Source organism: Amblyraja radiata, chromosome 22 (genome assembly GCF_010909765.2).
Source record: "Amblyraja radiata isolate CabotCenter1 chromosome 22, sAmbRad1.1.pri, whole genome shotgun sequence".
Taxonomy (NCBI): domain Eukaryota; kingdom Metazoa; phylum Chordata; class Chondrichthyes; order Rajiformes; family Rajidae; genus Amblyraja; species Amblyraja radiata.
The window spans coordinates 11,090,017-11,109,071 of NC_045977.1; the positions used below are offsets into that span (position 1 = coordinate 11,090,017).

The 19,055-nt window shown below is 44.1% G+C and overlaps 1 protein-coding gene across 2 annotated transcripts in view; it reads right to left on the reverse strand.

Annotated features, from left to right (window-relative positions):
• Nucleotides 1-19,055, reverse strand: part of glyr1 (glyoxylate reductase 1 homolog) — a 50,151-nt gene that overhangs the window by 22,059 nt on the left and 9,037 nt on the right. The window contains exons 4-8 of one of the 2 annotated variants that reach the window (XM_033040395.1): nt 18,665-18,788; nt 12,411-12,533; nt 12,042-12,110; nt 6,609-6,662; nt 2,333-2,383 (exon numbers count right to left, since the gene is read on the reverse strand). In XM_033040395.1, the coding sequence (XP_032896286.1) occupies nt 2,333-2,383; nt 6,609-6,662; nt 12,042-12,110; nt 12,411-12,533; nt 18,665-18,788 (421 nt within the window). The remainder of the gene's footprint in view (nt 1-2,332; nt 2,384-6,608; nt 6,663-12,041; nt 12,111-12,410; nt 12,534-18,664; nt 18,789-19,055) is intronic. The other variant, XM_033040396.1, reaches the window with a different exon arrangement.

Here is a 19,055-nt window from a genome sequence, read left to right on the forward strand (position 1 = left end):
GTGTTTACAGGCCTGTTCGGCTGTTGTAAGTAAGAATTTCATTATTCTGTTGTCGGTTAATATGGTTAACTCGGTATATCGGTTAACTGTTGAACACACCCATGGCAGACACCATTCTCCATGGGCCTATACCCATCCTTGGAAATCTGGGTAAGAACACCTACATTAGACTACATCTCCACTTTTAACATCATTATTCCAACCAATCTCCTGGATCTAGGACTCAGCATGCCCCTCTGCCATTGGATACTTCACTCTTGACCCATAGACTGTAATCAGTGCGATTAGTGGGAAAACATTCTCTAGGATAAATTTCAACACTGGCACCCCACAGGGATGCGTTCTCAGCTCCCTACTCTGACTGTGTGGCCAGTCTGCTCCAGCTACATTTACAGGTTTGGAGGTAACCTCTCTGTAGTAGGCCACATGTTGAACAATAATGAACCGAGAACAGGAATGAGAGAGAAAACCAAGTAAAACTGTGTCAAAACAACCACCTCTCCTTCAATGGCAGAAAAAAAATAAAAGCTAGTCGTCAACCTCAGAAAGTGGTGGAGTACATACCCCAATCTACATCAACGGTGCTGAAGTGATCAAATACGAAGAGTTCCTTTGCAGAAACATTACCAGTTTGTCCTGATCCAACCACACCAAAAGTAAGGCCAAGAAAATACACCAATGACTCAATTTCCGAAGAAGACTAAGGAGACTCTGCCCAGACCCGACGATATCTTAATCATTCCCCCATATTTACTTGTATGTTATAAGGTAGATAGCAAGCAAAATAAATCCTTGGTTTTTTTACTCAAGGGAAAAAAACAGCAGAGAGGCTAAACACACAAAATCTTCTCCCAGTTATTTAAAACTGGTATAGCCGAGTGCTGCGCAGAAGTGTGCAGAGAACTCTGCAGGCACAAAAAGAAAATTGCGGCATAGATTTGTCAGGGTTATAATTATTCAAAGATCTTAGAAGTTCTGGATATTTTCATTAAAAATTCAAGTTATTCACAAAAGTTCAGGAGGATTTTTTTCTTTTTAAAAAAAATTTACACCAAGGTTCATTTGTTTTTCCTCAAGAAACAAAAACTTGCAAATGGGGATAGTTAAAACCAGTGGGATAGAGAGGTTTGACCAGGTAGTTCACTTAGGTAAGAAATAATGGCAAACGGATGTTTCTTTGCTGCAACACTAGGATTTCACTTAGGAGACAAATTGGAAATATAAGGATGGAGTTAAAGGGCAAGAGAATATAGGAAATGTTAAGAAAGACACAAGAATTAACAAATCACAAAGCTCACGAAAGGATAGGAAAGTATGGCCAAATGAAATAGGAATCGATGTGAAAGGCGAGGTGAGTAATGAATTAAAAGTATTATATATGAATGCGCAAAGTATAAGTAAAGTGGATGAGCTTGAGGCTTAGTTAGAGGGCAGATGCAGTATAATGTAGATAAATGTGAGGTTATCCACTTTGGCGGCAAGAACAAAGAGGCAGATTATTATCTCAATGGTGTCAGATTAGGAAAAAGGGAAGTGCAACAAGTCCTGGGTGTCCTTGTACACCAGTCACTGAAAGTAAGCATGCAGGTACAGCAGACAGTGAAGAAAGCTAACGGCATGTTGGCCTTCATAATGAGAGGATTTGAGTATAGGAGTAAAGAGGTCCTTCTACAGTTGTACAGGGCCCTGGTGAGACCACATCTGGAGTATTGTGTGCGGTTTTGGTCTCGTAATTTGTGGAAGGACATCCTTGGTATTGAGGCAGTGCAGCTTAGGTTCAAGTGGTTAATCCCCGGGATGGCTGGACTGTCATACGAGGGAAAATTGGAAAGACTGGGCTTGTATTCACTGGAATTTGGAAGGATGAGGGGGATCTTATAGAAACATATACAATTATAAAAGGACTGGACAAGCGGAATGCAGGAAAAATATTCCCAATGTTGGGGGAGTCCAGAACTAGGGTCACAGTCTAAAATTAAAGGGGAGGCCATTTAAGACTGTGAGAAAACACTTTTTCACCCAGAGAGTTGTGAATTTGTGGAATTGTCTGCTACAGAGGGCAGTAGAGGCCAATTCACTGGACGAATTTAAAATTTAGTTAGATAGAGGTCAAGGGGCAAGCGGAATCAAGGGATATGGGGAGAAGGCAGGCACGGGTTACTGATAGTGGATGATCAGCCATGATCATAATGAATGGTGATGCTGACTCGAAGGACCAAATGGGCTCCTCCTGCACCTATTTTCTATGTTTCTATGTAAGAGCAATTCTTAATATTAGTCTTATATTTCTTAAATCGATTAACCAGAAATAAAAAAATAAGCAGCGCAGTACCTCTTCAGCCGTGGTCTTCAGCTTTTGAATTATCGCAGAGCATGAACCTGGCTGTTAATAAATAAAATGTAGCCGATTAATTTACAAAAAACCATGGCAAACAAGTCTGCATAAAAATTAACATTTAGTAATGTACTTCAGATCCAACAGCATGTTAAATTGATAACCCAATTATTTAGTAAACATGTATTATTCAAGGTGAACATCTTGGCAGAAAATAGCTTTTATCTTGTGGACATATATCTGAACATCAATATACAGTTGAGATAGACACAAAATAGGTGACGTCTCAACCCGAAATGTCACCTACTCCTTTCCTTCAGAGATGCTGCCTGACTCGCTGAGCTACTCTAGCATTTATAGTCCATCTTCAGTGTAAACCAGCATCTGCAGTTCCTTCATACAATATTCAGTTGAGGTCGGCCACATGAAATCAAAAGAAACCTTTTCTACCACCACTTTGCATAGATTAGATTTACAAAATTAAAGTGTGTGTTTCACAGGACTGAGGGCCAACAGGCGAATCACATGATATTACTGTTTATTTCTACGAAGCGTCATGAAACTGGAAACTTCAAATTAAGGAAGTAGCTTTAAATCAGTTTGCCCAATTGGAAATATTTCCTGAAAAACATTGAGCAAGTACAGAGGCAAGCAAACTAGCAAGTTTAATTATTGCATATTGAGAATGGTTTTGAGATTGAGGTGTGGAGCAGCACCAGTTTGAAGGCAACAACACAAAATTCTCAGGCAATTTTCCCATGACTGCTAATTTACAAACACCTGGTAGTAAAATATTTAGGTTGAAACTATATTATGCTACAAATGATTTCAATACATTCCCCAGGGTTAAGATATTTGATTTAATGGGTTATTACTAGCTTTAAAATACCACGAAGAATACACCACAAATGTTAACCAATTGCTTTTGAACATAAACTGGAAAGTTGCATGCTCCATACTAAAAATAATGTAGTATGAACAGGAATGCGTCAACCCCCCCCCCCCCCCCCCCCCCCCCCCCCCCACACAAAGAACAGATTACAGGCAGTCCACAGTTTATGGACATCCGACTAATGTACACATGAATAAGCATTTGGGAGTCCAGCAGAATGCATTTGCCAGCTGCTCCGAGCTATGTGCAGCGGTTCTTGACACTAGCTGGAATTTTGCCACCAAATCCAGGGAGAATTAATTCTAGGCTAGGCTAGGCTAGGCTAGGCCAGGTAGGTAGGTAGGTCTGTCGGTCACTAAAACTCTCATCTTGTTTGTTTGTTGTACCTCTATTTACGCAAAAACAGTACACGATAGCGCTATGATTCTTGACCACCTTACTCACCATTGTCCTGTGCTGTAAATGCACCATTTTGTTCAGATCAATGGTATATTTTAAAAGTTATTAAGGTTTAAAAAAAATTAAGTTAAAACAGTGCCACACCCGCGCATGCGCAGTTGGGGGCAATTTCCTGTGCGCGTCTTTTACCGGCGTAGCAAAGGGCACCCGACGGGTCATCGGCCACACCTGCGCAGTGGGGCCTTTCCAGAATTGAGGTCGCAGCAGCGGCAAGCGAGAGGCGGCGGCGGCAGTGATGATCCGGGGCCTGGGCGCTGAGGCTGGCAGTGGCAGCCGGCTCTGGCTGCTCTGAGGCCGACGGCTACTGCTCCTCCGGGCACGCAAGGAGGGAAATAAGCGGCACCCTCTAGATCCTGGGGAGGGAGAGTGAGGGGGATTGAGGGAGAGGAGGGGATAGGGAGGGTGAGTGGGGAAAGTGGGGGAGAAAGGGAGGAGTGGGGGAGGTATGGAGTGGGGAATAGAGGGCAATGGGGGAGGCAAGGAGGGGTTTTGGGAGGTGAGGAGTTATGGAGGGAGGGAGGGAGTGACTGAGGGTAGGGAAAAGGAGAGGGAGGGAGAGGTGCGGGAGGAAAGGAGGAGAGGGGAAAGAAGAGGGAGGGTGAAGTGGAGAGGGAAAGAGTGCTGGGGGATATGGGGAAATGAGCCGCGCAGTTGGGTGCTATGGGTGATTGGTGGAATATTGCGTTGGGGGAGCAGACCCAACGGGTCTGCTCTTAGTCTAGTCCTTTTTAAAGCTGTCAACAGCAGTCTTCATGAGTATACTTTCAATAACTTTAAACAATGTTAGAATACCATCCTTTATTAAAAGTGTAGAGCAGACAGTACGAAACCCTTTTCCCTGCAACTGAGGTGTCAAAAACTAGAGAACATTACTGGTCACAGCCATAAAAGTATACAGCACAGAAGTGGGCTCTTCGGCCTACTCATCCATGTCAACCAAGTTGGCTAACTGAGCTAGTCTCACTTGCCTGCGCCCAGCCCATCTCCTTCAAATCATTTCCTATCCATGCAGGTGTCCAAATGTATTTTAAATGTTTTAATTATAAAAGTGTAAGAGTCCAGTAGTACAGTGGATGGGAGGAATCTGGAACTGAGTGGATGGTGGACAAAGGTACTCTCACATTTACATATCTAGCAGTCACTTGAATCAAGGGATATGGGGAAAAGGCAGGCACGGGTTATGGATTGGGGACGATCAGCCATGATCACAATGAATGGTGGTGCTGAACAGGGGGCGCTGACCTGTGCGCGGCTGCCCAGCCAGCAGCTGTCTGTCTTTTCATCTTTTTTTTTATTTTTAGTTAGTTAGTGTTTTTGTTTCTGGAGTTCTAGACTTTTTTATGTGGGGGGTGGGGGGGAGGGGGAAACTACCTTTCAGTGTCCCTACCTGGTCGGAGAGGCAGCTTTTCTCCGGGCTGCAGTTTCGACCCGTCCTCGCGGCCTACCAGCGGGCCTGGAGCAGTGTTTCCTGACGGGGACCGCCCAGAACCACGGCTTCGGCAGCGGCACAGTGCTGGAGCGCTATCGTGGAGCGGGCGATGCCTTGCCTGGGTCGCCGCGCTGGAGCTCCGGTGAGCTGAAGACCGCCGGGAACAACATCGCGAAGCTGCGGGTCTGAGGAGCGGCCAGCCGCGGGCGGCGGCGCCGAACTGTACACCGGGAGCCTGGGATCTCGCGACGAGATCGCCAGTAGTGGAGCTCCAACCGGCGAGGCCTTGTTGGCTTTGGAAGCCGCGGCCTCCAGTACGGAAGCGGCCGTTCCAGGTGTCCCAAGCCGCTGTGAGGATTCTCCCGACGCCGGAGTACCATCACCCGGCGAGAACGGCCAGGAACATCGGGCCTCCGTAGAGGCAACTGTGGAGGCCTCAATTGGCTCGACTATGGGTGAACTGGGGTTGGGGACTGGACTTTGTGCCTTCCCTCATGGTGGGAGCCATTGTGGGGGGATGTTCTTTATGTTTAAATCTCTTATTAATGTTATGTCTGTATTCTTTCTTTATGTGCTGCATTGGCAAGAAGCATTTCACTACACCTAGGTGTATGTGACCAATAAATAACCTTTGAACCTTTTGCTGGCTCGAAGGGCCGAATGGCCTCCTGCACCTATTTCCTATGTTTCTATGAATCACAAGTGTTTTGACGTTTATGGACTAAGTGATGGTGAATGGATTGCCACAGGACTACCACAGATTTTTCCAGCAACTCGTGGTGAGGACCACACCCCCCACCCCGAAAATGTGGTACCTAAGTTGGGTGAGGTGGCCGATCTCAACATCATTGGTACTTCCGTGCTGATCGGCAGGTCGAATTTGCACACTGCGGCCAGGGCTCTGGAACTGCCTGGTCGGAGTCAGCAGATCTGTTCCCAAGGCCGACTTCCGCGTCTGATGATCAGTGGGCCTGCAGCCAGGACTGGAACTCCGACCCAGCCAGAGTTGGCAGATCCATTCCCATAGCCGACTTTGTGGGCCGCTATCTCGGCCCCCCCAAGATAGTGGCCTCTGTTGGTCTGGCATAATGGATAATCCAGAAAGGCCCTGAATTCAAGGGTGCATGGTGGGCCAATTTGCATGTTTATGTGGTTATGACTCCAAGTATTAAAATTGTTGAAAAATAAGTGCCAATGAAGTACACCCAACATCATAGGGCCCCAGTAATAGTCAGTGCTTGTTTCCTGACAATGAACCCCAAGTGTTAGCTATGTAATGCAAGACAGTTGAATGCTGATTCGTAGTTTTCCATTTAGATCAACTACAATCTCAGCTAGACACAAGGTCTTTCCAAAAAGAGGGAAAAGTATAAACAACAAATGTCAAAGTATGAAAATCTAAGGCAAACAGAACACAGGTCACTAAAGCATTCTGCCTTCTAGAGTTCACCTTATTGCTAGAAAAACCTGCACTACTAAATGCATCCTCTTACCTTCTCAGACTGACTGAGCAGAAAATGATGGAAGTGAGGGTCATCCTTTACTAGCTGTAATTAGAAAAACCAAATCTGAGCACGATAATCATACTTTGTACCTACAACGGCAGATCTACGAGTCAGAGGCAGAATAGCACTAGCTATTGCCAGTCTCATAGTCATAGAAATTTAGCAAAGGAAAGCTAATCTAAAGAAAACAGAAGCTTTGTAATGAGTTGGAGATCTAGGGAGAGACAAATTAATGTCAGTGCCTTCTGCATCATTACTATCAACTTGTGCACAAAACTACCTGATCATGTGTTTCCACTTTCATAATCATGGCTTTTACATTATATTTCTTATAACCTGTCACTGCACACAATCAATTACTTGATTTATAATAGGCAACACTGGAACCATATTTTGTAGTTAAAATATATCACTAACATTATTGTATTTCAGAAATTTGAAACTTTGTATTGCTTCAGTACATAATTACCCCCCTCCCCCCCACTCCCACTTAGTTGAGTCTGGAAACCCTGGGGTTGCGCAGACCACGGGTGGTGGTGGGGTGGGTCAAAAGAAGGGGGGCAAGGCGGCAAAGAAGGTGAAACACCTGTGGAACAAAACCCCCGGAAACAAGAATGTTCCACCCACCCCGTCACCTCCCGACAGGGAGTCCGCAAGGTACATATTCCAGCCGGGGGTGGGGGGGGGATCGGGCGGGGTGCCACAGCCGAGGTTGCTCAGGTGACCTCAGTGTCTGTGAGCACCTCCCCTTCAAAAAAGGAGGAATCTCTCGCGAGAGAAATGGAAGAGAGACAAAAGGGATTCCTCCAGGGCAGAAGGGGAGTACTGTGTGGATGAAGACTCCCGCCCTCTGGTTCGGGCCCCGGTCCCATGTTCTGGAGGGGATTCTGGGGAGGGCAGTGATGGGGACCACTCGGGTGAAATGGAGTAGGAAGAGATTCCTGTTGGGGCGGGTCCCGCATCATGCACCCGAGGAGGCTCAGGAGCTACCCACACAGGACAAGGCGCAGAGCACGCCTCTGGAGTTTGGGACAGTAGACGGGGAGGGGGGAGGGAAAACCAGCCCTTTAACCATCAGGACCTGGATCCAGAGAGACTCCCTGAGTCTGGTGCATCAGAGTCCACTCTGGCCCAACTGGTGGAGGGATAGACGCCCCCCATTATCGATGGTCTTGACCTCCCGGGTACATCTGGGCTCCTCTGCCATTGACCCCAGGGTTATGACTAAGGTGGAGGAGAGACCAGCGGGTTGTGAAGAGGCAACCGCTGCACAGGGCGAGGCAGGAGTATCGAACACTAAGGGTGTGTCCGGGGATGGGGATGGTGACTCCATCTGCAGTGAGCGGGTGGAAGGAGACTCCTCGGACAATGAGTCAATGGATGTTCTCGCTCCGCCCGGCGCCACCGCACTCATTCCAGTGGAGGAAATCCACGAGTTCATTGTGGCCACCGAAGGAGCCCAACATCGGCCCAGACTGGCCTCCCTCCGGTGGCTAAACTTACACGGGCTCACCAGCTCGCTGAACCTCATCCTCAAATGGAGGGGGAGGGTCAAGGAGGAAGGGGCAGGGAGTGATGGGAAATGACCAGCTTCAGCTCAGGTCCTTCTTGGACAACATGGAGAAGGACGGCGAGGCTCAGAGCAGCGTTGTTCCTGTTGAGGGTAGCGGGACCAGTAGAGCTTCCCTTGTAGCCAAGATCTGGAGGGCAAAGAGCACCGCCACTCCACCTCGGGTCTATAGGGGGAGGAGCGGCTCTGCTGTCAGCGACCGGAGGACAGGTGACAGGATCTAGGGAGTGGGTAGGGCCAAAAATGTCCTGGTTGGGTTGCTCCTAGGCCTGGCCAAGCTGGCCATCCGCACGTCATGGCACCAGGCGGTAGATGGCTTTGCCCGAGCCAGATGCTTGCCCCCTTACCGGGGATATACGTCCGCACCCAGGTGGTGTTAAGAGAGGGACATAGTTGTAAATCAGTTATATAGTATATTTGTAAGGATTGTAACATAGTTGTTTGAAAATTTAGTTTCAAGATAATTAGGTGATTTTGTGCTATGGTGGTGGGTGTTTTACCACAGTTGTGTTTTGTATTGTGATCGTAATTAAGTAAATTATTTTTGATACCAAAAAAAAACTGGTTATCAAGCTCACGGAACTGGGTCTCTTCGCATCCCTCTGCAATTGGATCCTCGACTTCCTCATCGAATTGGCAGTAACACTTTTTCCTCATTAATAATCAGTACAGGAGCACCTCAAGGCTGCGTGCTCGGCCCCCTGCTCTACTCACTCTATACTCATGACTGTGTAGCCGGACACAGTGCAAACTCCATCTTCAAGTTCGCCGATGACACCATCGTTGTTGGACGGATTACAGATGGTGATGAGTCAGAGTATAGAAGTGAGATCGACCAATTGACCAAATGGTGCCAGCACAACAACCTGGTTCTCAATATCAGTAAAAACAATGAACTGATTGTGTACTTTGGAAGAGGAAGGACGAGGACCCACAATCCTGTTTATAACGGGACGATGGAGGAGTCAAAAACCAAATTCCTGGGCGTGCATATTTCCGAAGATCTTTCCTGGACCCAGCACACTGATGCAATTATAAATAAAGCACATCAACGCCTCTACTTCCTGAGAAGATTACAGAGATTCGGTATGTCAGAGAGGATTCTCTTGAACTTCTACAGGTATACACTAGAGAATATATTGACTGGTTGCATCATGTGCTGCAGCATTCAAGCAACTTGAACGCCCAGGAGCAAAAAGACGGCAAAAAGTTATGAACACTGCCCAGTCCATCACCGGCTCTGATCTTCCCACCATCAAAAAGATTTATTGTAGTCGCTGCCTCATAAATGCAGCCAGCAACCTCAGAGACCCACACCACCCTGGCCACACATTCATTTCACCCCTGCCATCGGGAAGGTGATACAAGGGCCTGAAAACTGTAACGTCCAGGTTCAGGAACAGCTTCTCCCTACAGTCATCAGGCTACAGTCACCAGAACCTCAAATAAACTCTGAACTACAATAGACTATTATTACTATTATTATTGCACTACTATTGTTTGCACATGTGTGTGTGTGTGTGTGTGTGTGTGTGAGAGAGAGAGAGAGAGAGAGAGAGAGAGAGAGAGAGAGAGAGAGAGTGTGAGAGTGTACAATGCCCTCTATAATATTTGGAACAAAGACCCATCATTTATTTATTTGCCTCTGTACTTCACAATTTGATATTTGTAATAGAATAATTTACATGTGGGTAAAGTGCACATTGACAGATTATAATAAAGGCCATTTTTTATACATTTTGGTTTCAACGTGTAGAAATGATAGCAGTGTTTATACATAGTCCTTCCTTCCGCCCCATTTCAGGGCACCATAATGTTTGGGACACAGCAATGTCATGTAAATGAAAGTAGTCATGTTTAGTATTTTGTTGGATATCCTTTGCATGCAATGACTGCTTGAAGTCTGCGATTCATGGATGTCACCAGTTGTTGGGTGTCTTCTCTGATGATGCTCTGCCAGCCTGTATTGCAGCCATCTTCAGCTTATGCTTGTTTTGGGTGCTAGTCCCCTTCAGTTTTTTCTTCAGCATATAAAAGGCATGCTCAATTGGGTTCAGACCGGGTGATTGACTTGGCCACTCAAGAATTGACCATTTTTTAGCTTTGAAAAACTCCTTTGTTGCTTTAGCAGTATGTTTGGGATCATTGTCTTGCTGTAGAATGAACCACTGGCTTTTGAGGCATTTGTTTGTATTTGAGCAGATAGGATATGTCCATACACTTCAGAATTCATTATGCTACTACCATCAGCACTTGTATCATCAATGATGATAAGTGAGCCAGTACCTTCAGCAGCCTTACATGCCCAGGCTATAAAACCCCCACCACCGTGTTTCACAGATGAGGTGGTATGCTTTGGATCTTGGGCAGTTCCTTATCTCCTCCATACTTTGCTCTTGCCATCACTCTGATATAAATTCATCTTCATCTCATCTGTCCACACAACCTTTTTTCCAGAACTGTGGTTGCTCTTTTAAGTACTTCTTGGCAAACTGTAACCCGGCCATCGTATTTTTGCGGCTAACCAGTGGTTTACATCTTGCAGTGTAGCCTCTGTATTTCTGTTCATGAAGTCGTCTTCGGACAGTGGTCATTGTCAAATCCACACCTGATTCCCGAAGACTGTTTCTGATCTGTCAGACAGGTGCTTGGGGATTTTTTCTTAATTATAGCACAAATTCTTCTGTCATTAGCTGTGGAGGTCTTCCTTGGCCTGCCAGTCCCTCTGCGATTAGTAAGCTCACCAATGCTCTCTTTCTTCTAAATTATGTTCCAAACAGTTCATTTTGCTAAGCCTAAGGTTTGGCTGATGTCTCTAACAGTTGTATTCTTGTTTCTCAGTCTCATAATGGCTTCTTTGACTTTCATTGGCACAACTCTGGTCCCCCCATTTCAGGGCATCATATTGTTTGGGACACATGGCTTCACAGGTGTTTGTAATAGTTCAGGTGTGTTTAATTGCCTCCTTAATGCAAGTATAAAGAACTCTCAGCACCAAGTGTTTCCTCCAGTCTTTCCATCATCTTTGGAAACTTTTATTGCTGTTTATCAACATGAGGACCAATGTTGTGTCAATGAAAGTCTTACACTGTTTACAGTGTACTATGTTTGCATATTCTGTGGTGCTACAGCAAGTAAGAATTTAATTCTTCTATCTGGGACAAATGACAATAAAACTCTCTTGACTCTGACATCATGGCTTTCATGTTGTCTTGGAGCAAGAATAAAATGGACATGAATTTCTGTGGCAAGGCAGCGCAAAGATGCTCAAGGAAGGATTAAAATGGAGTTGAGAAGTCCAGTAACGGTAGGGTTATCAAGACTATTGATTATTTATAATGGAAACAAATAGGAGATTTATATTATGATCTGGAGGGACTCATTTTTGGAAGTCAATGACTGGAAGACACAGATTTAAGAAAAAAGGTTAAGAATCAAATGAGGATTCGGAGCTGCATTATGGAATTAGTCTCAACATTTCTTTTTTTGGATGGCACAAACACAATAGCCAGATAGTTGTTTTTTCTGCTATACATTTCTACGAGCAGTTCGCTACTTCTAATACCACAGTACATGTGCCAATATTGACTGCATTAAAATAGGAAACTATGTAAATTTTCTCCCCAAGACCAAGCAGAGAATAAAAGCGACATTCTAAGCTTCAGTGCACAATTATAATCTGAAACTGAAGCAAAAACATTGACGCCACCACTTCTCAGATATACTGCCGTAAACTCAGATGTTTCCAGCTTCTGGGGAGGTACTGATAGATATAGTCAATCTACCGATAAAAGCATTTAGAGCCAAAGTGGTGTTAGCAAGTTAAAAAAAAAAAAACATTTACACCTCACCTTCCATTTGTAGGCTGCAATTGGATTTGCATCCCATCGCTTTACTGTGGATGGCTCAGGGAGAGAGTCCTGCGTTTCAAAAAAGATAATTAATACACTGTATTATAAATACCTCCAGTGCATTGCATTTCTGTGAATTTAATCTCTTCATCTACCTAATGGACGTGATAAAGAGCAAGTTTTGTGAAACCCACACATCCGCTCATGGGATGTTGTTGTGCGTGACTGACTGATTCATAGGAATATCTGAGAGCAAGTACAGATTCTGTATGACACTCTGTGAAACTAAATTATAACTGACACACCACACCCGAAGGCAAAGGACTCTTTCTGACTCATTAGACTCGTCTCCCCAAAACCAACCTTTACCTCTTTAGGCGGTCGACCCCTTTTCCTTGTATTGTGCTCGGAAATGTCCGTGGAGGAATTGTGTCTTTTATCTTCAGATGAAATGTGTTTGTTTTTCTCTTCTGACGAGGTAAGTGCAGATACCTGGAACAATATTTAGTGTAAAATGAGGTAACCCACCACTAACGCAGAAATCTGTTCATTGTTACTTGAAGGGAAGTGGCAAGGATTTTGTAAAATTCTATTTCAACCACTCCACTCCCGATGAACTTTGCCTCATCCATTTGGAATTTTGAAGATTGGTCAAAGTGCACAATTTAAAAAGAAAAAAAGTAACCAAGGCCCATTTAAATAGGACAGAAAAGTAGAGCAGAGGAACAGGCCCTTCTGTCCATAATGTGCCAAACATCATGCTAAAATAAACTAATTTCATCTGCCTGCACATAATCCAAATCCCTCCATTCCCAGTATATCTGTTTGCCTATCTAAAAGCCTATTAAATGTCCTATCGTATCAGTCTCCAGCACAATCCAGGCACCCACCACCCTCTCTATAAAAAAAAAACATTGCCCCACACATCTTCATTAAACTTTGTCTCATTCACCTTACAGCTATGCCCTCTAGCCATTGACATTTCCACCCACTGGCAAGAAGGTTCTGACTGTCCATCCTGTCTATGCCTCTCTTAATTTTATATACTTTTCTCAGGTGTCCCTCATGCTCTGGTATTGCAGAGAAACCAATCCAAATCTCCCCAAACCCTTGTTTTAGGTAATATACTCTAATCCAGGCCGCATTCTGGTCAACCTCTTCACGCTCTGTCCAAAGCCTCCACATCTTTTCTGTAATTAGGCAACCAGAACTGCACGCAATACCCCAAATTCAGCCTAACCAATGTCATACAAATTTGCATCATAACCTACTGAATCCTATACTCAATGCCTTGAACAATGATTGCAAGCATACCATACACTTCCTTCACCATTCTATTTACTTGCGTTTTACACTTTCAGGAAGCTATGGATTTGGACAGGCAGTGGCTAGTGGGGTACCGCAAGGCTCAGTGCTGGGACCCCAGCTATTTACAATATATATTAATGATTTGGACGAGGGAATTGAATGCAACATCTCCAAGTTTGACGATCACAAAGCTGGGGGGCAGTGTTAGCTGTGAGGAGGATGCTAGGAGGCTGCAAGGTGACTTGGATAGGTTGGGTGAGTGGGCAAATGCATGGCAGATGCAGTATAATGTGGATAAATGTGAGTTTATCCACTTTGGTGGAAAGAACAGGAAAGTAGACTATTATCTGAATGGTGGCCGATTAGGAAAAGGGGAGATGCAACGAGACCTGGGTGTCATGGTACACCAGTCATTGAAAGTAGGCATGCAGGTGCAGCAGGCAGTGAAGTAAGCGAATGGTATGTTAGCATTCATAGCAAAAGGATTTGAGTATAGGAGCAGGGAGGTTCTACCTGGAGTATTGCATACAGTTTTGGTCTCCTAATCTGAGGAAAGACATTCTTGCCATAGAGGGAGTACAGAGAAGGTTCACCAGACTGATTCCTGGGATGGCAGGACTTTCATATAAAGACTGGATAGACTTGGCTTGTACTCGCTAGAATTTAGAAGATTGAGGGGGGGATCTTATAGAAACGTACAAAATTCTTAAGGGGTTGGACAGGCTAGATGCAGGAAGATTGTTCCCGATGTTGGGGAAGTCCAGAACAAGGGGTCACAGTTTAAGGATAAGGGGGAAGTCGTTTAGGACCGAGATGAGAAAAACATTTTTCACACAGAGAGTGGTGAATCTGTGGAATTCTCTGCCACAGAAGGTAGTTGAGGCCAGTTCATTAGCTATATTTAAGAGGGAGTTAGATGTGGCCCTTGTGGATAAAGGGATCAGGGGGTATGGAAAGAAGGCAGGTAAAGGATACCGAGTTGGATGATCAGCCATGATCATATTGAATGGCGGTGCAGGCTCGAAGGGCCGAATGGCCTACTCCTGCACCTATTTTCTATGTTTCTATGACCCCAAGATCCCTCTATACAATATTTCTGTTAGAAGTCTTGCTGTTAACTGTATACTTTCTCCTTACGTTTAACTTTCCAAAGTGCAACTCTTCACACTTGCTTAGATTAAACACCATCTGCCAATTCTCCACCCATTTGGTTAGTTAATCTATGACCCGCCGTATAATAGAGTTCCTCACTGCCCACAACTCTTGCAGTCTTGGTGTTGTGTGCAAGTCTACTGACCAATCCATTTACATTCATGTCCATTATTAACATAGATCACAAACAACAGATTTCCCCGCACTGATCCCTCCGCTGGTCACAATCAGAAATCCAGCCTGTATAATGCCCTTCCACCACAACCCTCTTTCTTCTGTTGGTAAGCCAGTTCTGAATCCATGCAGCCAAGTCACTGTGAATTCCATGCATCTAAAACCTCTTGATCAGCCCACCATGGGGCACGTTATCAAATGTCTTATTAAAATCCACGTAGACAACACCCACGCCCCAACTCTCATCGGTCATCTTCAAAATTTTCAAGAACACATAATCAAGTTGCAAGACAAAATCTGCCGCATACAAACCACGTTGACTGTCACTAACTAGACATTTTCTTCCAAAAGCGGGTAAATCCAATCCCAAAGAATCCCCTCCCACAGCTTCCTTACCACTGACACAAGGCTCATGGGCCTTCATTTCCCTGGAGCATCTCTACTTCCCTTCTTAAACAAAGGAACATCCTTGCCTACTCTCCAGTCCTCCAGAACCTCGCCTGTGGCTAGAGATGATGCAAAGATCAACAAGGCTCCTGCAATTTCCTTAGTGATCGATCCCAACAGACCGTGGAAATGTATCCACCTGAATGCTCTTCGGGTGCTCCCACTCTTTGATTTCAAACTGCCCTTGCAAATTCGCATTCCTCACACTAATCTCACTGTCACCCGTGTCCTTTGCCAACTTTCAATATCTGTATGAAATTCAAAAAGCTTGAGAGATATTTTTCAAACAGAGCCTCTCTAGTTCATGCTTTCAGAGATTAAAGTAGTCATCTTCAAGGTTCCCATGGGTGCCTAATGATCCCAAGATGATCCAAAGGATACCCAAGGGGACTTAATAAAGTGTACTGCAAGAGTTAACTAATTTAAAATACATTCAAATCCTATGAAAATTACATTCTCTCAAAGGAAATCAGCTGTTTGTTAAATTACACAATACTTAAAAGAAAATTGTACATCATTAGAAAATGTACTTTGGAAAGAACATTTCTTTTTACCCAAAGGTTACAAGTGAATTTAGCAAACCAATTACAATGATGCAATTCTATTTAATCCCTAGGCAAAATTACATCAGATATTGTGCACAGGGAATATGCACACTTTAGAGATGGGAACATATGGGAAATAATTAGATTTAAAAATATATACATTATTTGCACTGGGAGCAAGGAGGAAGAAAGCCGATATGGGTAAACTAAGGAAAATAGAAATTCTCTGCGGGTCAAACACTGCAGTAAAAGACAACAATTTAAAAATGTTTGTCAATTTGTATGTGGGATGTCTCCATTCAGCGAGTGCCAGTCCCCTAGGAAAAGATGACAATCTAGGAGCCCACAGGAAGGAAACTGTTCCAATACTGTACCAAAGCAGACAGTAAGAATACTGGGGTCAGCAGGTCTTTAGCTTCACCTGCCTTAAAACTGCAAATTAACTCCTCTCCTTTTGCATCTTCTTTGTCCAACCAACATGTCTCAGTTTTTGCCAATCTACACTCCACACACCGGTGCCTGGAGTTTATTAACTTTATTGAACAGATTTGTATGGCTTTAAAAATGTCAACTCTTTCTTAATCTCTGACAGTGCAAACCAAAGCATTATTTCGAAGTCCGGTTGTATGTGACAATAAAGTACGATTGTACTGACGACACTCTTTCATCATCTGTACAAATTAACACTGTTTAACTGACATATCCCATTGTGTAACCTGTGCGAAGTGACAAAGGTCGGCATGAATAAATTGGTTATTTTTGGGATAAAAGGTTCGTGCTCAGAGGGATAGCAAAGAGATTGGCTCACAGTCTATTCAATGATTTGGATTATGGAATGTGTACCATGTTCGTAGTTTCTCATGATACTAATCTGGACGGAAGCATGGGCTAAAAGAATGCAATGTGTAGGAAGGAACTGCAGATGCTGGTTTAAACCAAAGATAGACACAAAATGCTGGAGTAACTCAGCAGGACAGGCAGCATCTTTGGAAAGAAGGAATGGGTGACTTTTCGGTCGAGACCCTTCTTTAGAATGCAAAGAGGATTCAGGATTATATACATAGTTTCAGCGGATGGGCAAAAGGATCTAACTCCTGGAAAACTATGTAAAAAAAGTGGCCATCTACTATAGTTCAAAAAAGTCGCTTCCCTGATCCAGCAACCGTTTGTTTCCATTTCACCTTTGTCACTACCTCACCCATCTGCGATCAGCCCCACACACCTCTCCTATCAACTTGCTCCCCTTTACTCCATCAGTCTGAAAAAGGTAATGTATTCCCCTCCACAAATTCTGCCTGGCGAGTTTCTATAGTACTTTGTTTTATTGATCTGAAATATTGCCTTGGGTCTTGTCTCCCTCGGGAAGGATATACTTGCAATAGGAGCAAAGTGAAGCTCACTACGTTGAGTTCTGGAACAGAGGATTTGCCTAATGAGGATAGATGAGACAGAATAGGGAGCAAAGGGAATAAGGTGATCTCATTGAAGAAAAGAAAATTCCTATTTTCCAATGGCAGATAATTCCAATGGCTTGGTGCCCAGAGCTAGGAGTCAGCCACAAAATAACAGATCATCCATTTAGAGCAGAGGTGAAAAGAAATTTCACCAACCGCAGGATGTTGTACCTTGGAATTTCTCTACCTTTGTGGAAAGAAAGCACTGAAATAAACATAATCAGGACATGCACAGGCAAATTTGCTATGTCTACCTCCCACTGGAATCCCCCATTCTTTGCAATTCTACCCGCTGCTGTACAAAAATCTTGAGAATCATCACTATAGATTCAGTTTCCTGGAATGAGGAGAAACGTCCCATGACGAGAGGTTGAGTATGTTTGCTCTGTTTAGTTTGGAGATACAGCGTGGAAACAGGCCCTTCGGCCCACCGAGTCCGCACCGACCAGCGATCACCGCACACTAACACTATCCCACACACACTATGGACAATTTACATTTATACCAAGCCAATTAACCTACATACCAGTACGTCTTTGCATGGTGGGAGGAAACCAATGATCTCAGAGAAAACCCACGCAGGTCACGGGGAGAAGGTACAAACTCCGTACCGACAAGCACCTGTAGTCAGGATCGAAGCTGGGTCTTGGCGCTCTAAGGCAGTAGCTCTACCACTACGCCACCGTGCTGCCCATACTATGCTCATGCTCACTAGTATTTTAAAGAAAGGGTTATCGCTTTATTTAGGCATTCATGACTTTGAAAGGAATTGAAAGTTAACAGGACAGTCAATTTCCTCCAGCTGAAGAACCTTAAACCAGAGGACAATTTTAGATGATCATCTAAAATGGTGTTATTTCCTTATTCCCAGGGCAGTAAAATCCTTCGAATTATCTACTCTCGAAAGCTGGGGTTCTCAGTCATTGAGTATACGCACAGTAGAGATAGATATAGAAATTGAAGGACACCAAGATTAGACAGGATAGTTGACTTGAGGCAAGGTCCAGCCATAATCTTAAAGAATTGTGAAGCAGACTTCAGGGCAAATTGACCATTTACCTTTTGTATTAATATGTATGAAGTGAGTGAACAAGAGGATCAGTACTCTGCAGATAAATTTAAAATCTAAGCTCTAAAGCTAGCTTGGTCTTGCATTTGATCACAACTACAGCAAAAGTGGCATTTCCCAATTAAGCAATAAAAAGCATTCACATATGGATCAAAAGGAGTTAGCGGTAATGTTGTTGTTGCATATAATTGCATGCAATGGCCAGTTCTCTGGCCTACCCTCTCAACCATATATACGATGAATAAGAAGGAACTGCAGATGCTGGAAAATCGAAGGTAGACAAAAGTGCTGGAGAAACTCAGCGGGTGCGGTAGCATCTATGGAGCGATGGAAATAGGCAACGTTTCGGGCCGAAACCCTTCTTCAGACTGAAGGGTTTCAGCCCGAAATGTTGCCTATTTCCTTCGCTCCATAGATGCTGCCGCACCCGCTGAGTTTCTCCAGCACTTCTCTCTACCATATACACAATGTTACCTTGGATTTAATGAATTCCTCAACCGCATCCACTGCTTGTTGAAAGCGTTTCCCTTTGGTGAATTTTATCATTTCCTCCTTGTGAAGATGGTAAGATTTAAGCTGGTCAACTTTGATCCATGCACTGTCGAGAGTCAAGAGTATTTAATTGTCATATGTACTGGTAATAGAACAATAAAATTCTTACTTGATGCAGCTTTACAGGCCCATTAATGCAATAACACAATAAAACACAATTCTTTCCTGAGAGTTCAATTTATCACACAAGGCTTTGATGTAATGAGTCAGTTTTATGGTCTATGCTGTACATCGGTAGAAGATTGCTGTTCTGGCTCCTTTCATTATCCATCTCCCTTCTGTACTCTGACTCATCGTTCCCTGTTATTTGTCC